The sequence below is a fragment of the Bufo bufo genome, chromosome 6 (assembly GCF_905171765.1).
Source record: "Bufo bufo chromosome 6, aBufBuf1.1, whole genome shotgun sequence".
Taxonomy (NCBI): domain Eukaryota; kingdom Metazoa; phylum Chordata; class Amphibia; order Anura; family Bufonidae; genus Bufo; species Bufo bufo.
This window is the reverse complement of record NC_053394.1, coordinates 332073617-332091816: the sequence shown is the minus strand read 5'-3', so window position 1 is coordinate 332091816 and position 18200 is coordinate 332073617. Positions and strand designations below refer to the sequence as shown.

At 45.6% G+C, this 18200-nt stretch overlaps 1 protein-coding gene and 2 long non-coding RNA genes across 3 annotated transcripts in view; 1 reads left to right on the top strand and 2 right to left on the bottom strand.

Moving 5' to 3' along the window:
* The window catches only part of LOC121004226, a 16354-nt gene extending 12881 nt beyond the window's left edge, over positions 1–3473 (bottom strand). The window contains exon 1 of the long non-coding RNA XR_005779675.1: positions 3310–3473. This is a non-coding gene — a long non-coding RNA (uncharacterized LOC121004226). The remainder of the gene's footprint in view (positions 1–3309) is intronic.
* Positions 1–13820, top strand: part of LOC121004227 — a 17746-nt gene extending 3926 nt beyond the window's left edge. The window contains exons 2-3 of the long non-coding RNA XR_005779676.1: positions 7827–7831; positions 13607–13820. This is a non-coding gene — a long non-coding RNA (uncharacterized LOC121004227). The remainder of the gene's footprint in view (positions 1–7826; positions 7832–13606) is intronic.
* On the bottom strand, positions 4118–18200 carry PIGT (phosphatidylinositol glycan anchor biosynthesis class T). The gene is made up of 12 exons (XM_040436392.1): positions 17985–18200; positions 16894–17071; positions 15031–15158; positions 14709–14809; positions 14542–14628; positions 13338–13425; positions 12990–13084; positions 9292–9460; positions 8471–8671; positions 6628–6793; positions 5925–6008; positions 4118–4518 (listed from the first exon to the last, which is right to left on the bottom strand). Exons 1-12 carry the CDS (start codon positions 18169–18171, stop codon positions 4266–4268), a joined length of 1737 nt encoding a protein of 578 aa, XP_040292326.1. The 5' UTR covers positions 18172–18200; the 3' UTR covers positions 4118–4265.

The following is an 18200-nucleotide window of genomic DNA, read 5'->3' as shown; positions in this document are numbered from 1 at the left end:
TCCTTGTTTTCTCTACTACTGAGTCTTGTATTTTTGGCCCCTTTACAGCAGTTCCGCCACTACTCTACTGCTATGTTTTAGGTTACTGTCACTCTGATAGTCGATCCGAGCACAAGTAATGATTTATGATGCTGTAAATTCCCCTCTCACTGCGGGTCTACTGAACTGTACTGACATAATGCTGAGACTACGGTTCAGTTACACCTACGGTAAGATGGGAATTCACAGCATCATAAATTATTATAAGATAATCCTTTAATACTCTCACCGTGGTGAAATTCACAGCATTACAGAGAATACAAAAACTGAAAAATAAAGGCATTACAGTGACAGTAAGAAAAATAAGGGATATAGATATCAGTCTCTTATGATGCTGTGAGTTCACTTGAGAGCAGCAGTGTTTAGTCTGGGAAATACAGCCATCACACAGAGTGCTTCCCAGACTGAGTATGCTTGTGTGAAACTGGTCTAAGGAAGTCGGACAAAATTGGAACACAATACGTAAAAAACGGCAAAATGCCAAATGGGTCAAATTCCTAATCTTGTAATTAACTACTTCCACTTCTAACAGGAGCTTAAGGGAGCATTCACACGACTGTATAAATGGATCCGCAACCAATCTGCAAGTTTGCAGACCCATTCATTTCAATGGGGCCGCAAAAGATGCGGACAGCACACAGTGTGTTGTCCGCATCCGTTGTTCCGTTCCGTGGCCCCGCAAAAAAGATAGAGCATGCCCTATTCTTGTCCGCGGTTGTGGACAAGAATAGGCATTCTCTATATAGCGCAGGCCATGTGCTGTCCGCAAAATGCAGAACGCACACGGCCGGTATCAGTGTTTTGCGGATCCGCAATTTGCGGACCGCAAAACACTTACGGTCATGTGAATGCTCCCTAAAGGGGTTGTCCCATCTAAACATTTGTGGCTCATCACTAGGATATGCCACAAATGTCAGATAGGAATGGATCCCCCCTCTGGCACCCACAGCCATCTCCAGAATGGGGCTCCCAAGATGAAGGGGGAGCAGCTGTGCATGCGCCACTGTCCTCCATCTGACTCTATGGGAGTTCCGCCAATAGCCAAGCAGTACCATGCTGGTTAATGGAGAGGTGGCTACGCTTGCGTGGTGTCCTCTCCATTCACTGCTATGAGACTTCCAAAAATGGCTGAGTCAGCTATTTTCAGAAGTCCCACAGTAGTGAAGAGAGAGCAAGCCATTGGTCTCTGGGGTGGGACCCGCAGCAATCTGACATTTGTAACATATCCTAGCGATATGTCACAAATGCTGACTTCTTGAATTTGACTGTAAGAGTATGGTCACACAGAAGATTTGTTGCAGAAATGTCTATGATGATCTCATTAATATGAATGGGAGCTGCAGAAAAAAAAAACACCAAGCTGTATAGAAAAGTCTCAGTTGCAAAAAAGTCTGCAACAAAACTGCCGTTTGCAATGAAATCTGCAGCAAACCCATGACATATTTGGATGTAGCACATTATTTTGCTGAGGACTCATTGTGGATTTTACTGGAAATTCTGCCTCGTGAGGCCGTACCCTAAAGAGGACACCACAAGGCTTCTAAAAATGACCGAACACGTGGCCTGTGCTATGAAGACTTCGCTTCCCCTGGCTCACCGGGTGTTAGATCTGTAGTTTGGCACTAGGAGAATAGTCAGAGAAAGTTATTTTTTTAAATCTCTTTATTTACAAAATCATATTTTCTGAACCCAAGAACAGAAGTGTAACATGGGCCTTAAAGGGGTTGTCTGCTTTTAACTATTGATGACCTATCCTCAGGATAGGTCATCAATTTCAGATTGGCGGGAGGCAGACACCCTGCACCCCGCTGATCAGCTGTTTGACGAGAAGGCAGCGCTCATACAAGCGCTGCCTTCTCTGCTCTGTTTACCTGCTCGTCGGAGCAATCGCAGTAGTGAGCAGGTATAATTACACGTATGGCGTCCCTATTCACTTCTATGGGACGCTCTGTCTGTTCAAGTGAATACTACAGAGCTGTCCCAAAGAAGTGAATGGGGACGCCATAGTTGTAATTACACCTGCTCACTAGTGCGATTGCTGCAGAGCAACAGAGCAGAGAAGGCAGCACTTGTATGACCGCAGACTTCTCTTCAAACAGCTAATCGTGGGGGTGCTGGGAGTCAAACCCCCGCCAATAGGTCATCAATAGTAAAAAGCAGACAATACCGTTAAAGGGAATTTATCAGGGTGACCATCCCCTTCAACGTAGTGCATTCATCATATGTAAAGCGTGTAACCTGCTAGTTAACTGAGTGGGACCATATGGTGCAGTGAAGTACCCATGTAAGGCCGCGACGGATCCAGACCCATTCAACTTGAATGGGTACGTGATCTGTCCGCACCCCAAAGAGAAAGTAGTACTTCCGTGGGGTTTTGTGCCTCCGGTCCTTACTGACCTTCCAGATTGCGGACCCATTCAAGTGAATGGGTCCACATCTGTGATGCAGTGCACAAATGGCCGATGCTTGCATATTGCAAATCCGCAATACAGACCACAGCAGTTTTCATGAGGCTTAAGAAAGTGCAGGTGGGCACACCATCTTGTCCAAGTCCTATGTTAAATGGGTCTATCACTTTGACAAATTCCCTTTAAATATAAAAATCTGGATGTATTAGGTCTGTATTACTTTCTGTACATTTTTCGAAGGTTGACTCACAGCTTGTTATCAGAACAGATTATCCGTGGAGATCCAGGAGCTGAAGCACACAGATCATGCATGGCTAGTTATGTGCCCGAGCCCTTGGTACTTCTTTGTGATGTACTACCAGCTCCAAAGCCTCGTCCTCCTGCCAGTCAATGGTGGCATTAGTTCATGGATCTCAGCCTATTAAATAAATACCCATAAAATCCCATACCTCTTCCCAACCGTCATGCATCTCGCACGTATGCATAAATCACTGTGTATATTCAGGACAAACTCAATCACTGTTCGCTGACTTTTATTCAGATCAAACTTCGATAAGTAATCCGTGACTTCATATAGAAAATATTAAAAACCTGAGCCCATATGATCTGGAATAACTGTCTTCATCCAGGAATCGTCTGTGTTATCAACCATGTTCCCCAGGAGCAGGCCAGCATATCGCACCTGCCTCGCAACGTTTCGAGGGTGCGTCCCATTTGTCAAACGCATGACAATCTTGCTGATCGGTCATAAGGCAATATGGATTTTTAATATTTTCTATATTAAGTCAGTTATTTATCGTGGTTCGACCTAAATAAAAGTAACTGAACACGCTGATTTAATCATAAGTGTGGGTAATGGAACTCCGGTGTGTATAAGGACTTTTTGCTGTATTTACAATGTCCCATTAACATGTGGGACAAAGCAATGTTTAGTGATCCTCTACCCAACATTCATACAAATCCATAGCAAGTCATTTATAGCACGTAAAAAAGGGTTTATACCAAAAAAACAAAAAAAAAAAACGCCTTCAGGAACGTTAAAATGGTTGACCGGGTTTAGAACTCCATGACTTATTCCCAGAAACAGCACCACACCTGCTGACGGGTAGTGTCTGGTATTACACTGCAGTTCCACTGAAGTAAATGAGGCTGAGGTGCAATACTTTAGACAATCTGTCAATAGGCGTGGCACTCATTTTTGGAAGAAAGCAGCAATGTTTTTTTTTTAAAGGGGTTGTACAAGGATGTAATACTGAGGACCTATCCTCAGGATAGGTCATCAATATCAGATTGGCGGGAGTCCAAAATCTGGGACACCCACCGAACAGCTGTGGTGCTCATGTGAGCGCTGCTTTCTCTTCTAAGGTTATCTGTGTGCAGTCTCCTTTGTAGCGGCGGTGCAATGCAATTACTGCTTGTGCCATTCATGAGAGCTGCAACCTCTTTAAAAAGCCGACTGACAGGGGTGCAGGGTCAGGCCCCCGCCGTGATCGTCAGGCCGACCTGTCCTGACGATAGGTCATCAATAGTGTCGAGCGAACTTGTTTTTTAAGTTCTGCGTCCAAAGTTCGGGTTATCGAAGAATCCAGATATGGATTCTGCTACCACGGACCATAACGGAATTTGGAATCCATAACGGGATTCCTCGATAACCCGAACTTTGGACATAGAACTTAAAAAACAGGTTCGCTCAACCCCTTTAACCCTGTAAAATTCTTAACTTGACAGCCAAGAATTCAGGGATACTGATTGGCACGGCAACTGATGGTTGGGCCTGAGTAGAAATAGGCCAAAAGAAAGATAGGCTTCATCCCATCATCATAGAGGTGCGACACCACGTAATCTGCGGATGATGTTGGCTATCTTCTTGGCCAGTCCACCCTTCTTATTGTCCTCCACTTGAAAAGTCCTGGTGAGGAGGTTGTAGAAAGAGCCGTAGCCCACGGCCACCACAGTACAAGTCAGACAGATGACATTATAGGGCATGCTGAAGTCAGGAGTAGGAAGGTTCACCAGTAAGGGTTCAGTGTACAGCCGCATGAAGTAACCGGAATCATCAGAGGATGGGAATCTGGCAATGAGCAAAATGGAGAATAAGAGAAGGAAGTTCTCAGGAAATTGGCCATGAAATTTCAGTTATTGTAGTTGTCTACAGCTCTTCAAAGGGAACGGGTCACCTATAACTCCTTTTGCAATTAAAATAAGATTGTGACATTCTTTTTTTCTAATCTGTTTTTATTTTCTGACTGTAGATATCTACTTCTGCATGAGATTATGGGGGCGGCCATCTTGCCTGAGCTGTTAACAGCATTTACAGCAGCCACCATGTGCCATAGACACAATGGACTAGGGAGGGAATTCAACACTCCACACCTGGTAGAGACCTGCAGGAAGCATCAGCATGAGGACGGCACGGGATTGGAGAATATTACTTTGTCCTTTGATACCAATTTCTGCTGTTTCCTAGGTTAGGCCTCTTTCACATGAGTGATATGGAATGACCCAGGATCTGGTCAGGGAAAAACTGATGGTTTTGCAAGCAAGTCTAATCAGTTTTTTCCGCCATTGCGTTCAGTGTGTGCAGTTTTTCTGCCCGGATTGTATCTAGATTGCATGCGTTTTTTCACGCAAGTGAAGAAAAATCGACATCTCCTAGTAACCATAAGTGAGAAATGCACTGCATCTAAATGCCTTCTGCTTTTCACGCAAGTCCCATTCACTTGGGGCCGGAGCTACATGAAAACCACACAATATGTTGCGATTTTTCCTGAATGCAAAGATGATGCGTGAAATATGTACACAGACCCATTGAAATAAACGGGTCAGGATTCAGTACAGATGCGTTCACTACATGCATCACAGCCGAACAGAAAAAAGACCCGCTTGAGATCAGTTATTGGTCATGGGTCTAACAGCTGAAACTGTCCCCCCATGGCATCCAGCCTACAGGGGGAACATGACACTACATGGCACCCAGCTGAACGGATGACCACATAATACAAGGTGGTGCCACGTCTTCTAGAGCGGGAGCCACTGTCTGCAGAGGCTTTCTACTCTGGTGAACAGAGACGGTGGTCCAAGGAAGGGGGGGGAGGCATATAAATAAGCTATTTGGACAAAGCCGGTTATAACAAGTATCAGATAGGTGGAGGGTCCTACTGCTGGGACCTCCACCGATCATGAGAACGGGGGCCCCGTAACCTTTGGAGCCCCCCTGAAATGGATGGAGTGGCTGGTCAGAAAAGTGCGCCGCCGGAATGGAGGGGTGCGCTTTTCCGACCGGCCGCTATGTTTTACCATAGTCGATGATCATTTCCCTTATTATAGTTAGATGCCTGTATCTGGTGCATTCCTCACTCTTAATACACTTTAACCCTCTGTATAATACTATATCCTCCCTCTGACCATGTAGTCTGATTTCTGGCAACTGACATTACTCCTCAGAGTAATAGGAGAAGTCCAGATAGTAATACTCACATTGTGGAGAAGAGTGGGCTTGCTTCCAGCTCATCGGTCTTCGCATTCCTTACACTGGGGATCAGGACACTCAGTACTGAAGGACTATACAAGGAGACATGTTAGGATATTGGGCATGCTTCCTTACATACCCTCCTCACAGCACAAACATGAAGCTTATGAGGAGGCAATCTCAAGAGCTAACCTTCTCCAATGTGGGCCACCAACAGGTAATGGGGAACTAATAAAAAAATAAAATAAACTGTGCGACCCATAAGCAATCAGTAGAAAGTGACAAGGCTTTGACTTAGGGCTCATGCACATGAACGTATATTATTTCCGTGTCCGTTCCATTTTTTCGCGGACCGTATACAGAACCATTCATTTTTAGTGGGTCCACAAAACAAACAGAAGTTACTCCGTGTGCATTCCGTATGTCTGTTCCAAGAAAGAATAGAACATGTCCTATTATTGTCCGCATTACGGACAAGGATAGTGCTGTTCTATCAGGGGCCAGCTGCCCCGTTCCGCAAAATATGGAATGAACACAGACGTCATCCGTATTTTTTGCGGACCACAAAATACATTCCGTCATGTGCATTAGGCCTTAACTTTAGGCTATCCAAGAAAAATATTGAAATTTATTATGCGGAGAGCAAAAAAAAAAAAAAAGCTGTAAAAGCAACCCCACCCTGCAATATCGGAAAGTGTGTGGGTACCTCACCTGATATAGAATCCATGATTAGGGTCAGGAGGGTACTCCGTCCACTTCAGCAGCGCCCTCTCAAACTGGATGCTTATCTTAGTGACTGAATTAGGTGGCAGTTGGATTAACATCTCTAAGAGATGGGGGCACTGGCGATCCTTGGCTGGCACATAGTGGATATAACCTGGAAAATAAACAGGACAAATGTCAAGATCCACCCATAATCTAATGAGTATGTGGCAGCAGGAGAATCTAAGGCTCAGGCACGTCCCTATCTTCTTGGTTCCCACTGGAAATAGCAGCTTCTCTCCTTACTCCTATTCACAAGTACTGTATGTGAACCAAGTCAAATTAAATTGAAGGTTCCATATCCAGTCCCTAATGACCAGATATTGTTAACACTTTCACTGCCGGGGCAATTTTCACAAAACTAGAATTGCAAAACCATAGTATATCTCCATATACGTTATGAAACTAGACACCATTGTGACATTCTGAAAAGTCCACCCAGCATATTGCAATCTTGGGGAGTTGTCAGGCAACTTTGCACCAAAGCCTAAAGTTATGTAAAGGAGGCATTAAAATTCAGGTCTGTGGTTAAACCCTTTATGTAAGCAGAGACTAAAATGTACAACACATTTGTTCCCCCCTTCCTTCCAAGGGTCACTGAAAGATGTCCAGTGGAATAGATGACCGTAATGATATGGAATGGGTAAGAGGGGAGACAATATAAAGAAAAGCTTCTGGGAGCTGTACAGGGTGAGAGATGACACTAACATGTTGGAATCTCTCTTCTTGTAAACATGTAAAAACTATATTCACGGTTACGAACCCCTTTCGGTCCAATGTAGGGCTGAAACGATTACTTGATTAGATCGAGTAACTCGACACAAAAAAATCCTCAACACAAATTTTTTGCATTGAGGATTCGTTTGTGCCGTGTCACCACGGAGCGCGAGTGAAGCGCTTGCTATTACTCACCGCTCCGTGGTCTCCCGCCGGCCCGCACTGCACTGTACCCTGACATACACACATCGTCAGGACATAGGTCATAGTGCGCGCTTACGTGAGGAGAAACCTGATCGAATTGGGGTGGGGGAGGGGAGTTTTTATAAAAGTAAAAAGTTATTTTAAATTAGTTTTTTCTTATTAGAGTACTCAAATCGGTGGATTAATCGGTAGAAAACTTGATTACAAAAATAAATTGATAGCTGCAGCCCTAGTCCAGTGCTGCTGCTCTGATCCTCCCCACTGCTGCAGTCACGATGTGCCTGTATACCGCACATCCCTACTGCAGTCAATCACTGGCCTCAGCAGTATACGGTACAAGACTGCTGAGGCCAGCGATTGGCTGCAGCTGTCACAAGTGGTACTTGGGCATGTCACCACTGCAGTCAAGAAAACAAAGCCAAGCAGAGAGGGTTTGAAACAGCAAGTAGAATGGTTTGTTTTAAATATTTTTAACTTTTAATGAAAAAAAAAAAAAAAAAAATTACTGACAACCCCCTTTTAGGTTCTGGGCTTTATTACGATACCAAGATCTAAGCTCCTAGGTTAGGCTGCATTCACATCTCCATTATGCCGGCTGGACAAAAAACGCTGCATTTATGCTGGAAAGCGGCCAGATCTCCTCAGGATCGTATTATAGTTAATAGTTATCTGGAATGGTGATCTGTTGAATCCGGCCATGCCGAAGCCGTTCACCAGAGATGTGAGCGTAGCCTTACCTAGGTATCTACTCATTCCATGTCAGTCACCACTGATAGTCAACCGAGTCTACTATGCTATAGATAAGAGAGGGCACTTGTGTATGACCGCAGCAGGTTTACTTATGACGGATCTCCCAACCTGGCGCACTTACTGGGTTTATTCTCTTTGCCCTTGGTAATTATGGTCAGCGTGTGGACGTATAGACGGAGGTACCAGGGAACAGTCTCCAGAAACATGACAGGAAAGGCCCTGAATGGATGATTGTTATAAATCATGGTATTAATCACTCCAGTCTGAAGGCCATAGCCACTAACATAACGATCAGCATGGAAGACGGGGGCCTGGGGGTGACCTGGCAGAGATAAAAGTTGGAAACACACAAAAGGACTCATTACTATTATTGAAGTGGTATAAAACAGAGGTAAGGACAAAATACAACATGGTCAACGCAAAAACCTTTCCAGTCACAATATGGTCGGGGAATGTGCTCAAATATTTAAAACAAAAATGCACATGTTTAATTTAATGCGTTTTTCCCCCCCAATTAGGATAATGTTTAAAATAAGTTGTGTCATAACATGCAGCATATTATGTGAAAATGGCACAAATTAAACTATACGGTCCTGAGAAGCAAGAGACGCAGCACTGTTTAGCGTCACGGTCCATTCACGGCAGTGCCTAGAACCGCAGCACAGCACCACTGAAGTGAAAGGGGCTACTTGGTGACCAGGAGAGCCACCGAGCAGAACAGCGCTAAACCCTTCATGGAGGTCCGGGCAGCCAGAACCCAATCAGATAGTGAAAGAATATGGATGTCAGCAGCAGTAGCTGGTACTCCGTGGACGTCAAAGCCTCAGTGTCTTGCATTTCCTCTGCAGAGAAGTCTCCCTCCCCCAGCTGATAGCCAGGGGGTCATAGCGGCAGAACCAGCAGTGGGTGCCATCAGTGTTCCTGACGTCTTTTAGTTCTCACCTGAATCAGAACCTCCTTTCCACTTTAGTGCTACATTCACGTTTCTAGAGGTGTTGAAAAATTCGGGTTCTAGAAGATTATACAACGTGTACACCCTGTGATTTCCATGGACAGGAACCGTGATGTCCAAAGCTGAAGTTGGTGTGACTTCAAACAGGTCAATCTCATTCTGGAAAGTTGGAGAAAGTCATGTTGTTAGCAGGTCCAGAAAATGAACACTCGACAGCCCGGACCCATGTCCAGTTGAAAAAAAAATAAAAAAATAAAACAGAAGGGGGGTCCTCTGTCAAGGACTTGGCCAGAGAGGACACCTCTTGCTCTGGAAGGCCCATCCTGCATTACACATGTATGAAAACCTTGTCAGAATTTTTTTTTTTTTAAAGTGTACTTGTCGCCTAGAACAAGAGTCCATGTTTCCTATTTCCAGAGCAGTTTAGAAACTGGAAGCTGAACTGTGAAATGTGTCACCAAAAATGTGATCTGCCAGCTAAAACCAGATGGTAGCACATATACATTTTTTTCTAATCTGTTTTTATTTTCTGATTCAGATTTATTCTATTTCATGAACACGATTATGGGGGCGGCCATCTTGCCTGAGCTGATCTCAACAGAATTTAGAAAGCAGTAAGAAAATTGCTTTACGGCAGTCACATGGGCCATAGATGCAATGTACATGAGGGGACCCTATTGACTTCTATGGGAGATTTCTAGGCATGCTCTGTGATCTGTGCAGAGGTCATTGTACAAGGAAAGAATCGATAAGGCTACTTTCACACTAGCGTTAATATTTTCCGGTATTGAGATTCGTCATAGGGTCTCAATGCCGGAAAAAAACGCTTCCGTTTTGTCCCCATTAATTGTCAAAACCTAACGGAACAGAACGGAATGCTCCAAAATTCATTCCATTCCGTTCTCATACCGGAGAGCAAACCGCAGCATGCTGAAGTTTGCTTTCCATCCTGGGATGCGGAACAAAACGGATCCGTCATGACCCACAATGCAAGACAATGGGGACAGACACAATAGAAAACGGATACGTCCCCCATTGACTTTCAATGGAGTTCATGACGGATCCGCCTTGGCTATAGTAAAGATAATACAACCGGATCCGTTCATAACGGATGCAGATGGTTGTATTATCAGTAACGGAAGTGTTTTTGCTAGTGTGAAAGCTGTGACAATCACCTATTGTGAATGGTGGATCCTGTCGAATCTGTACACAAAGGTGATATCTTTACAGACAGGATTAGAATGACAGATAAGCAGATAACTGCAGTAAAGTGATCTATACATATAGAATAAATGGACGGCACTCGCAGCAAATGGGGTCTATGGATACTATTTATTAGGTTATAGAAATAGGGTTATTTAAAAATACCAAATGGTAATTGACATGTAGTTTTATATTTATTCTTTAAAATGTGTAATTTTGATAAAAATTAGGATGTGCGCACTCCTTAAAGGGACACTGACAGGGCCAAAAAGCATATTAAGGTATATATATGACCGTACAGGTCTTATAAAGTGTATAAGAATCATCTAAGTATCCCCCCTGTCCATCTTATAACTACAGTAATGTGAAGTTTTATAACCTGCTGGAATCGGGTTCAATCTGCCCAAGGGGCAGTGTTTCACCTCAGCTTGCGCCCAGCCAGCCTCGCCACAACTGCCGTTTGAAGCGTCGCCCAGCTCATCAATATTCACTTTCGCTGGGCGGCTACTAGTGTCCCCGGCCATCTTCAGCGCATGCGACCGGCACCCTCACTGGCCGGGATCGCATCGCGCCTGCGCACAGTCTCATTCTCAGAGGCAGCCATATTAAGGTATGCCTTAATATGCTTTTTGGCCCTGTCAGTGTCCCTTTAAGGAATAGGTGAATAGATAATGAATGGATATTAATTTATGTCCATATAAAAAGATAAACTAATACTTATGTCCATATAAAAATTCATATAGTCAGTATATGTCCATATAAAAGTTCATATACCCTAATCAAAAATGTAAAAAGAGTGCAAAACAAGAAAAATATATAAAAAAAATCACAAAGAAATAGTTCATGCAGGTCGTTGGACAATCCAGATATAGGTCGCTCTAAATGTAGGGTAGTTGGTGATCCCTCATGGTAATAAATAGTTGTAAATACAAGTAGGTAATAGTTTCTGAATATACTCCCTATAGGAGCTTCGACTCGTATTAAGGCCGGATCACAACCTGAAAGACAAGGATCTCACATGGGTACGTTACCACTCCTGTGCGCGGTCTTCCTGTGTCTTTCTACGGCCGTCGGGGTGGTAGGTGGCGTCGTCCTTGCTGCGCGCGTGAATTGCACGAGTTTAGCCGCCGCGATGTTCCTTCCGGTGACGTCACTTCCGGGTAGCGGAGAGATTTCTCGCGGTTGGCGTGCCACGTGTTTCTGATGAGCGGGATCTTTGAAAAATAGCGGGTTCTTTGTTTGTTTCGCAATCCTTTAGTATATTGGCCAATATAGTAGAAAATATGAGACTTATGGCTGCTCCCCCCCTCCCATACGCGTTTCAGAGCTACCAGCTCCTTCATCAGTGGGTACCCACGTATGGGGAGAGAGCAGCCATAAGTCCCATATTTTCTACTATATTGGCCAATATACTAAAGGATTGCGGAACAAACAAAGAACCCGCTATTTTTCAAAGATCCCGCTCATCAGAAACACGTGGCACGCCAACCGCAGTGATTTAAACACGTGACACGCCGACTGCGAGAAAGCTCACCGCTACCCGGAAGTGACGTCACCGGAAGGAACATCGCGGCGGCTGAACTTGTGCAATTCACGCGCGCAGCAAGGAGGACGTCACCTACCACCCCGACGGCCGTAGTAAGACCGCGCACAGGAGTGGTAACGTACCCATGTAAGATCCTTGTCTTTCAGGTTGTGATCCGGCCTTAATACGAGTCGAAGCTCCTATAGGGAGTATATTCAGAAACTATTACCTTACTTGTATTTACAACTATTTATAACTATTTATTACCATGAGGGATCACCAACTACCCTACATTTAGAGCGACCAATATCTGAATTGTCCAACGACCTGCATGAACTATTTATTTGTGACTTTTTTTATATATTTATTCTTGTTTTGCACTCTTTTTACATTTTTGATTATATGAACTTTTATATGGACATATACTGACTATATGAATTTTTATATGGACATGAGTATTAGTTTATCTTTTTATATGGACATAAATTAAATCCATTCATTATCTATTCACCTATTCCTTAAGGAGTGCGCACATCCTAATTTTTATGAAAATTACACATTTTAAAGAATAAATATAAAACTACATGTCAATTTCCATTTGGTATTTTTAAATAACCCTATTTCTATAACCTAATAAATAGTATCCATAGACCCCATTTGCTGCGAGTGCCGTCCATTTATTCTATTTTTACTCCACTACCTCCGAAGCTTTGGGTTAGCTTTATTGGACTGAGCACCGCCGCGATTCTACTACTAGAAGTGAGCCACCATAACCGTATATCTGATCTATACATATGAAGTGGTGCCTATTGTTAGATATAGTAGCCAGTGCACAAAACTTCTGCATTTTATGTTTTTTGTTGGAACATTAAAAACAGCTTAAAAATATGTTAAACATAAAAAAGTGATTTAAACAGCAGGACAATTTCTGCCAGGTTCCATGTGTACACAGTGTCTTACCTCGTCATATCCAGACTCCACATAGATCTTGCTTTGAGTAGCCAGAGGACAAGGCTCAGTTACTGTTCGGGCAAACATCTTAAAGAGAGACCAGTCTGTAAGAGGATGAAATGACTAAATGTAAGGAGCCGGTCTGTTGGAGGATAGCTGAATTCAGGGAGATGGTTATTGAAAATGGAAACTGCGCAGAGAAATGCAGGATCACAGGGACGCTGCGATTTTAGAAAACGTGCATATTGCACATATAGGGACAGGTTTGTTCTGGTCACTTACTTACATACCAGTACATAAGGGAGGTGGACCTTACACACGTCTATTAGTGACAAGCATTAGAAGAAACGTGAATACCTCTTTTCCCAAGTCCGTTGGTATACATGTCAAACACCACAGTTAACATTTGTCTCAACTCCCAGGAGACCGCTGAGCATCCTGTATCCTGGAAAATAAGGAGATCGTTTTCTTCGTACTGTAGATATTTATCAAAAGTATCACAAAAACCGCATTCCTAGATAATACTCGCTATCCTAAGATATGGATGCATATTCCTCTGATGTGCAGACTTACAGTGAGGGTTCATGCTCACGGCCGTTGTTCAGCGGCCCACGTATTGCGGGTAGCAAACAGTGGGTCTGCAATATGCAGGCACCAGCTGTGTGCACCCCGCATCACGGACGCGGACCCATTCACTTGAATGGGTCCGCAATCGGGACGGTCGGTGCGGAACAGAGGCACAGAACCACTACTGGCCGTATCAAATTTTGGGTCTGCACAAGAATTCCAGTTTTTTCTCACTCCAATCAATAGAAAAGGCTATTCTCATTCACAAATACGGACAAAAATAAGACAAGTGCAAGAGGCCTAGTGGCCAGTATGTAAACTGCAGGTTTTAGGATTTTTTAACTACAAAGACATGTAAAGCTAAAGAAAAAAAAAAAAGATTTTAAAAAAATGTGTGTGATATAACCTGATTTAAATGGGTTATTCGAGACTAACAAATGCCCAGGCCCCTCATACTGAACATACTTACCTGGCTCGCCGTGTCGCTCCTGGTCCCTGCACCTGCTTCTCCCCGTGAGCGGATAAAAACATCCGGTGTCGGGGGGGGGGGGGGGGGGGGGGAGAGCAGCCAGTAGCAGACGGTAACAGGGAAAATCCTTGCGGGTCATGCTAGGGAGGCTCATCCCTGTCACCGTCTGCAAATGGCGCACGGAGAAAAGCAGCAGCAGTGGTGCGGGGACCAGGAGCAGCGCAGCGAGCCAGGTAAGTAGATTCAGTGTGAGGGACCCGGGCATATGGGGGAGCATTTATCAGTCTTTGATAACCCCTTTCAACAACGGGTCATTTTCTGATGACATATTTTCTTTAAACCCCCAAGGTACCAGCGCTGATGCTTCAGTGGTGTCCACTGTTTGCTTTCCTGAAGTGATGACGTGCTGCAGACAATCGCTGGACTCAGCGGTCACGCTAGAACATATGCACGTTATTGCTCCGGGAAACTATTTTAAATCCAGTAAGTGTTTTTCTTACCCTTGTACTACTATATATCACTTACTCTACAAACTGGTCGGATGTGCACAGACTGGGAGTGGTAACTGCTGTGATACAGACGCTCTGCCTCTAACAGAGAAGCCAGGCCAACCTGCGGGCAGAACACATGGAATTAATACCTGGAATCCACTCTCTTAATAGGATCATCTTATAACGTATCTACGCAGTTACCTTGGAGCCACAAGGCAGCAGCTTCTTCCATGGAGTCAGGTTCTCAGTGCACACAATCTCCCTGGGTAAGGTGGCATATCGCAGAAGGTGGTGATCTGTCACTGTAAGATGGGCAGATTAGAATCAGTCCAACATATAAGCTGCCCTTACACCTCCAATAGCGGACAGCTATGTCTCCCGAGTCCCTCATACACATGCACACTCAGTTTGGCTAAGTATGCATGTGTTCTCAATGAGAAGAGAGGCAAAAACTGCTGCCAGACACCTCTGGTGAATTATCTCCCGTAACCAGGGACTATGTGCAGACCGTTTATACACTGACCATTGGCCAGTCCCAGAGGCTTGAAGGACGCAGTCGGAGTCACGGTGTTAGTGGAGTCTATGAAGTTTAGCGAGGCGCAGAAGATTCCCGAGAGGATGTTCGTCAGCTCCTTCCAATTTTTGTCCACACTGAAATTACAAACGAAACCCCAACATAAAAAAGAGACATGGCCTCTACCAATTAACATGACCATTATCAAAGCAGAGGATCAATACATATACATCATGTATAAGTGAGGAGTACACGGGGTCGTATATAAGCAGAGCCTCTGCAAATGCACATTGGATTGTCTATAGGAAGTTACCAATCCTGATGGGTGAAGCTGCAGGGAAAAGCAATATTACACAGGCACATTCCTATGAACGCATAACCATACAATCAAGGGCGGACTGCTCATAGACCCTACAGGGAAATTTCTCGGAGGGCTGAAACCCAGGGGGCTGCCCGAGCCCTCCTCACTGCCCTGCGCTGGGTAGATAATGATCTGATGCTCTCAGCACTAATGCTATAAGCATCAGGTACTTATGCACCTGGCCAACGGCCACAACTGTATCACTGTCCTCAGGACGTGGGTACAGTTGAATACTGTGGCGAGAGTGGCAGTATATTGTGCTGCACTGTGTTATTTAGTTCTGCTGGGGCGGTATATTGTGCTGCACTGTGGTATTTGGTTCTGCTGGGGCAGTATTTTGTGCTGCACTGTGGTATTTGGTTCTGCTGGGCCAGTATATTGTGCTGCACTGTGGTATTTGGTTCTGCTGGGCCAGTATATTGTGCTGCATGGTGGCATTTGGTTCTGCTGGGGTGGTATATTGTGCTGCACTGTGGTATTTGGTTCTGCTGGGGCAGTATATTGTGCTGCACTGTGGTATTTGGTTCTGCTGGGGCAGTATATTGTGCTGCACTGTGGTATTTGGTTCTGCTGGGGCAGTATATTGTGCTGCACGGTGGTATTTGGTTCTCCTGGGGCAGTATTTTGTGCTGCACTGTGGTATTTGGTTCTGCTGGAGCAGTATATTGTGCTGCACTGTGGTATTTGGTTCTGCTGGGGTAGTATATTGTGCTGCACTGTGGTATTTGGTTCTGCTGGGGCAGTATATTGTGCTGCACGGTGGTATTTGGTTCTCCCGGGGCAGTATTTTGTGCTGCACTGTGGTATTTGGTTCTGCTGGGGCAGTATATTGTGCTGCACTGTGGTATTTGGTTCTGCTGGGGCAGTATATTGTGCTGCACTGTGGTATTTGGTTCTGCTGGGGTAGTATATTGTGCTGCACTGTGGTATTTGGTTCTGCTGGGGCAGTATATTGTGCTGCACGGTGGTATTTGGTTCTCCCGGGGCAGTATTTTGTGCTGCACTGTGGTATTTGGTTCTGCTGGGGCAGTATATTGTGCTGCACTGTGGTATTTGGTTCTGCTGGAGCAGTATATTGTGCTGCACTGTGGTATTTGGTTCTGCTGTGGCGGTATATTGTGCTGCACTGTGGTATTTGGTTCTGCTGTGGCGGTATATTGTGCTGCACTGTGGTATTTGGTTCTGCTGTGGCGGTATATTATGCTGCACTGTGGTATTTGGTTCTGCTGGGGTAGTATATTGTGCTGCACTGTGGTATTTAGTTCTGCTGGGGCGGTATTTTGTGTTGCACTGTGGTATTGCTGACCCACCTCCTAATGTTGCCCCATCTTCTATCAGTTTGGACCCACCTAGAACATGGGGCCACTTTCAGTTCCCAGTCCGCCCCTGCATACAATAATAATGGGTCACACCAAATCCTCCACAGAGTAGCGGCTTCCCGCCTCAGAGGCGTCCATACGCCCTCGCCGGACAACCCCTTTCACACCTTCTCCTCTACACTGGGGACTTACTCTTTGACAGACTCCTGAAACCAGACCCAGAGCTCGGCCCCGGCAGGTGCCTGCAGGAGGGGCTGCCCCCAGGATCTTGTGTGCCAGAACCCCTGCGTGAAGGACAGATGCAGCTCCTGGATGGAGTACTTCCAGATCACTTGGCCAAGAACTTTAGGGAATAACCTGTAGTGGGAAACTGAAAGAGAAATATCTGTAGAAATGCAGAACGGAGCCAGTAGATACCTAAGATAGGGCATATCAGACAATAAGCAGAATGGGTTAAATATGGATCCCCCCCCACCACTGCTGTTCTGCCCGGTCTCTGCTGGTGTCCACTTCCTGGGCCTAAGCTTGACACACAGAAGATGGTAGGAGATGCCCGCTGAGCCACGCCAATCACTGGCTGAGTCCACTGAGCGGGCATCTCCAGTGTGTCAGGATGGGGCCAGGAAGTGGAGACCTGTGGGGACCCGTCACCACATCCCTCCATAGTAACCCAAGTAAATTGTCAGATGTGCATTTGTTTCCCCCAACCCAATCAGTGCCCACATTCCAGAGAAATCCATGCCTTTACTATATGCCAATGATCTGCTTGGAGCAACAAGGGCATCACCGTTGCACCAAAAGCTCTGCTCCCTTTCCCTGGAGGCCCCAGCTTTCAGTGGCCCCGCGTTCTCATGCATGCGCCGGTGCTTCAGGAGTCTGTGCACGCGCAGTTCGACCCCGGTGCTCGGTATATGTACTACACGAGCCGTGGCGATCATCAGGGCAGTACTGCGTGTGCGCATGCATGAGAGAACACAGCCTCACTCACAGCTGGGGGTGTGACCGCCAGTAAAAGGGAGCAAAGCTTTCGGTGCACTGGTGACACCCTCCTTGCACCAAGATCATTTTCTCTGGAATGCCAATCAGTATGGGGGGAAACAGCGTGTCATGTCAGTCAGCAGGCAAACGCAGGTCATTTGGGTCAATACAGAGGTGTGTGGTGACAGACCCCCCTAATTATACTCTATGGCCTGCTAGGGGGGCAGCAGGTCATCAGGTGACAGTCTCAGCTCTGCTACACCGCCTGGTGGGAGCCGCACACGGATGTACAGAAGGGCTGTCACCTCTCTCCTGCCGCAGGTCCGAGTCCAGGCGGGTGCGGAACTGGAAGGTGGCGGCGATATCCCCGGAGCGCAGCGGGGTGAGGAGCAGCTCTTCTTGGAAGGAGTCTCCATGGGGAAGCCCGGCCGCGTCCCCTCCCCGGGGTGACAGCAGCAGAGAGACCAGGAGCAGCAGCCACACAGCGGCCATGACTACACAGCCCGTGCGCGGTGAGGACC

Coding starts and splice junctions, on each gene's coding strand:
- PIGT (XM_040436392.1), bottom strand. CDS start 18,171: ATGGCCGCTGTGTGGCTGCTGCTCCTGGTCTCTCTGCTGCTGTCACCC. Junction 17,072..17,984: donor GGACCTGCGGCAGGAGAGAG/GTGACAGCCCTT, acceptor TTTCTCTTTCAG/TTTCCCACTACAGGTTATTC. Junction 14,810..15,030: donor GCCTCTGGGACTGGCCAATG/GTCAGTGTATAA, acceptor CCCATCTTACAG/TGACAGATCACCACCTTCTG.